This window comes from Pyrus communis, chromosome 14, assembly GCF_963583255.1.
Source record: "Pyrus communis chromosome 14, drPyrComm1.1, whole genome shotgun sequence".
NCBI classification, from domain to species: domain Eukaryota; kingdom Viridiplantae; phylum Streptophyta; class Magnoliopsida; order Rosales; family Rosaceae; genus Pyrus; species Pyrus communis.
In genome coordinates this window covers 12,505,630-12,510,582 of record NC_084816.1, presented here as the reverse complement: position 1 = coordinate 12,510,582, position 4,953 = coordinate 12,505,630, and the positions used below count along the sequence as shown (strand labels likewise).

The 4,953-nt window shown below is 37.8% G+C and overlaps 1 protein-coding gene across 1 annotated transcript; it reads right to left on the bottom strand.

Annotated features, from left to right (window-relative positions):
- Positions 1–465: 465 nt before the first annotated feature.
- Positions 466–4,641, bottom strand: LOC137716263 (NAC domain-containing protein 89-like). The gene is made up of 4 exons (XM_068455689.1): positions 4,325–4,641; positions 2,354–2,607; positions 1,644–1,928; positions 466–968 (listed from the first exon to the last, which is right to left on the bottom strand). Exons 1-4 carry the CDS (start codon positions 4,518–4,520, stop codon positions 555–557), a joined length of 1,149 nt encoding a protein of 382 aa, XP_068311790.1. The 5' UTR covers positions 4,521–4,641; the 3' UTR covers positions 466–554.
- Between the last annotated feature and the right edge of the window lie 312 nt (positions 4,642–4,953).

Genomic DNA, 4,953 nt, shown 5'->3' with positions numbered 1-4,953 from the left:
GGAGTGGAATAGAAGGGAAAATTTAGTGTATATAATTTTTTTGTTTAAAAAAAAAGTCAGAAACCTTGTTTTTAGTTTACCCCATTATCATAATTTCTGTTCTATTTGCACTCTAGAGGTTCTCAAGGATCGCAGTTTTTTGGTGTTTCTGCCCAAATTTTCAGTTGGCCGAGTAACAGAAATTACTCTTCGCATTCTTCTCTACGCACACACGTATGTATTTCATTAGGACGTTCAGAACAATTGAGAGTCCAAATTTCGAATTAGGGACCAGAGGATAAATGGAAAATTTTCATGGATTGAAAGAAGAAAAAATGTTCATCCAAGGGCTTATATATATTTTTCTACCAATTTTTATTTTTATTTTAACAAATGATATTATCTGCACTAATGAAGAAGTTGCAAACTTGGCAACGTCGTGGATCAAAGGGCCGAAGCCTTCTATCGTTACCTGTTAACTCTTACTCAAACATTCAACACAGATCAATCAACCCCAGGTCTTAGAAAAGAAGTCATAACATTAACATTTTATGGCAGCAAGCTTATATAAAGACTTACATGTGATGTTTTTTACTTGCCAGGATCTTTCCAAGGACAGCAGAAACAGAACCAGCAACATCAGGAAAACAAAAATTGGATACAAACACAGCCAGCAATACCAGAAAAACAAAAAGTACGTATATCAATGCATGTCGATCGTCCATCCTATTCACTAAAGCTTTTGGCTGTGACTCTGCACGAAACTTTTCCTTTCTCTTTCTCAAATAGATTCTTCGGTTTGAAGTACCTTGGAAAGGAACTGCTTGCGACAAAGTGTCTTGCATATGTTGTTGAGATTGATGTTCAGCCTCTGAGTTGTTGGCAACAACTGGCATCATATGAGCAGCAGGCACCAAAGATTCATCTAGGTTGATGTTGATTATATCATCGTTCAGTATCTCCGCATAGAAGTCTTCATCATCAGAACCCTGCAATTTGTAAATAGAAAAGGATCAAGATTCATGGGCTGGACACACAATTGACTACCATATAGAAATAGAGTTCAAAACCACCATCAGTTATGCATGGCTTCTTGGACACTTGGACCCCGTGATAATTTCTCAAAAGAATAATAAGTATGGTAAAAACAGAACAACAAAGTATTGTTCAGGACCCTAAGACGACTGAAGACTTCTTATATAAAGACATTTGATTAATCACTTATTCTACAACGACTGAACACTTGTTGGAGGTGGTCACTGGTCACCGCCATCCCTTTAGATCCCTTCCCATAACCACTAAATAATATTTTATGTCAGTTCGGGGATTAGAAGACACTAATTTAGCGGCTTTGTTGCTGTCATAACTACCTGAAACACAACTCCCTCTGTAACAACCATCTGACACAAAACTAGCCGTTGGCCGTATTTATTAGTATGGACCCATTGGTAAGCTCATTGAATGCACTAAAAAGTTGCACCGACCAGATAGAGGAACATGATACCCGCTATATGGTGTATATTTTTATTTTTCTCCTTTTCCTGTAAAATGATACTCGCTGTATGTTAGATTCTAACATTGTAGGTGGTGCTGCAGAGTTAATCTCAGCTAAGATGACAGAAAAATTAAGAAAAAGAAAGAAGGATAAGATAAAACAAACCCACCTTCTGGTGGCCAGTAGAGTCTGCCTGCGTAGCATCTGTTACAAGTTTTTGGTAGGTGTCGGATGCAGAATCAATTTGCTCAATAGACTGAGAATCATGACTGCTAGTAGACTTTTTCGAAGAGCATTCAACTGCCTTATCCCCTTGGTCATTACCAATTTCAGAGACGGCGCTTTCACCCTTGTGCATAGTTGGTAAAGGACTTCGACTTGAAGAACCTCGGTTTGTGGTGTCATTCAAACGAAACTCACTGTTCTTCCGAAGGCGGCAAACAACCATAGAATCCTGCAGATAAAAACAAGCAGAATATGTAAGAGAAAAGAAACCAGAAAGTGCAGATATATATATATATATATATATATATATATACACATGGAATGCATAAGTGAATCTGAAGATGTAATCAGAAACTATTTTCAATATAACTCACATAGCAAGTAAATAATCTTGAACCAATTCAAGATGATCAAGCAGGTCGGATGTCTCTGGCTAAATATTCACTTCTGATAACGTTCACTTTAAAATAACAAACTAGAAGGAATATGAAGCCTCTGATAAGGTATTACTAAGGAAACAGCAATTATATTGGAAGATAGAGTGAGGAAACGGTAATTAATTTAATATTCCGTTTCCCAGAAGAATATACATATGGTGATAGTTCAAACCAAATAACTAACAAAATATATTGAACTAATAATGAAAAAAGTCACCTGGGATTTATCATTCATGCAGTACTCGTGCATAATCCATTCTGTCCTTTCCCCTTTTGGTGCACGACCTACGTGGAACACAAGTGTCCTCTTTGTACCAACAACATTAGAACCTGACTTTACGTTACGTTCCTTTCCTGTGGCTTTCCAATAACCAAATTCTGTTGCCCTCCTACTTTGTGAACCATGTGGGTACTTTCTTCCTCGTGGAGAAAAGAAGAACCATTCATTGTCCGATTGAATGATAGATTTAGCTAGTAACACATACACAATGTCAAACCCAGCAAAAGACTATTTGTTTGCACAGAGAATTTAACCAGTTTAGGGTTGTGAAATAACCACACATAAAACAAACAAATATTATAGGTGGTGCGAATCAGACACCATATTATGCAAATTATAACCAGAAATAACCAACATAGGTCTCCATGATTAAATTTCTGGAAGCAAAAAGAATTCAAGTTATTTCAGCCTTTCAAGTAAAGGGTGCTATTTCTCAGACACACTGTAGGAGGAAATTTGTAGGGTAAGCGCAATTCTATAGTGTATTGAGAGAAAAATGGGTGCAGGAATTCCAATAATCTTATTGTGCATAGAACTGCATCGATTTTCAAATTTTGCAATGCAAGACTTGATCCCAGGAAATAGTTTCTTTTAACCGAGTGATTAATTACTTAAATAATTTCCAACCTTCTGTAACCATAAAAGAACTATCGGCTCAAACAGGGATTCAAAACTAAAATGTTTATAAATCCGCATTCTATACTCTTCCTGATTAACACCAATTGACTCCAAACCATACAAATACACTTCTCTATCAATTTGACCTCTTTCTGGTCAGCTCGTCAGTTAAATCAAGTCTTCATCTTTATTGGCTTCCAACTAAACAAAAACCTGTACTTCAATATTCCATTTCCAATCCAAAGAAAGTACAACAAAGATATTTCCAGTATCTGCCCCTTTCATTTACAAAATTTATTAGAGAATAGGCCAAAACATATGTATAAACTCAGCACATTCCTTAAGTTCAACACATCCTGCATGTTGAGAGACATACAGATGTAAACATATATGTGCAGCCACTCTACTTTGTACCTTGCAAGCTTAAAAATAGGCGGGGGATGAGAATTTGAGTGCGACCACGTGCATGTTTGTGTTTACTCATTGTAGGAATGAATTAGAGAAACTATTGCACGCTAGCTCCATCTCTTTTTCTTTCACATAAAAAGAATCCTAAACATAGAATCCCCTCCATTCATACTAAAAGGAATTTCGAAGCATCGAAATATGCTTCGCTTTCTCATTTTGTTAAAGAACTATTTACAATTTATTCAAAGCTATCAATTTCACATGAATAACATCCTATCAACTAACAGAGAACTGAGAACCAGTAGTCGTGTAATCTCATGGATCAAAGGTTCGGACCTAATCTATAGGAGGAGTGAGACCCATGCAGCTCCACAGCCCGGCTTAAAATGAAAAGAGGCCTGTGAACTGATCATTTAGCAGGGTTCTTAGTCACTCTGCATAACAATTAGAGTAAAAGTAATGCTAGGGAGACCAAATTTTTAAAACCAAATGACGTGATTGTAGATGATTGGATTATTAATTAAGTGTTGATTAATGTGCTTGTTTCGCATTTGGTTTGCAATTATCGTATGCAAGAACTACAAACCAACATGGAATATAAGAGAATGAAAAGGACATCTCTTTCGTATTTTCCATGACAAAAACATTGAATAAATCCAATTCAACGCTGTCGCTGTCGCTGTCAGCACACAAACGCAAAACTCCATAAAACAAATATCAATATCATTCTTAATCAGTGTTTCCTTAATCTTTTCGAATAATAGCTATTAAAAGTAAAAACCCAACAAACAATACCCAATTCCTAAAAATTCGAAGAAGAAAAATCAAAACTTTCAGAAAAATAAAATGGAGAACTAAAAAAATGAGTAAAACCCAACAAACCTGGCAAGTCGCAGGGCTCGAAGTTGCAGATATCAACCTCGGAGATGACCTCCACCGTCTTCCCGGGTGCCGGTCCCTCCAACTTGTTCTTAAGGTAGTAGGAAATCAATTCCTCGTCCGTCGGTGAAAATCTAAACCCCGGAAACATCGAAAAGGCCGCTATAGAAAGCTGAGCGTCCTTCGAAACCGCATCCATCTCTTCTTTCTTTGTCCTTGTCTCACTGCTGTTTGTTTTCAGAGAGAGAGAGAGAGAGAGAGATGAAATTTAAAGGGGTTTAACAGAGAGAGTTGGGTTTGGGTTCTGTGCCTTGCTTTTTCTTGCGGTTTTTGTCTTGCTTTTGCGTGTCGAGGTTGGTTTGTTTGAGAGAGAGGGGGTTTGGGCGGAGTGAAGGGCACGGAACAGGAATGGACCTAGTTACCGTTTGGTATGTGGGAAGGAACGGAACAGAGTGGGACAAGACGTTCCGTCTCACGTTTGGTACGTCTAAAATGGGTGGAACGAGCTGTTCCACGGGATGAGTTTTGGGTGAATTTTCGTTCCACCTCAACCCCCTGGAACGACTCGTTCCACATCCGTGGAACACAAAATTATAACCTCTCCGTCTCCTTCTTCTTCCTCCTTGTTTCCA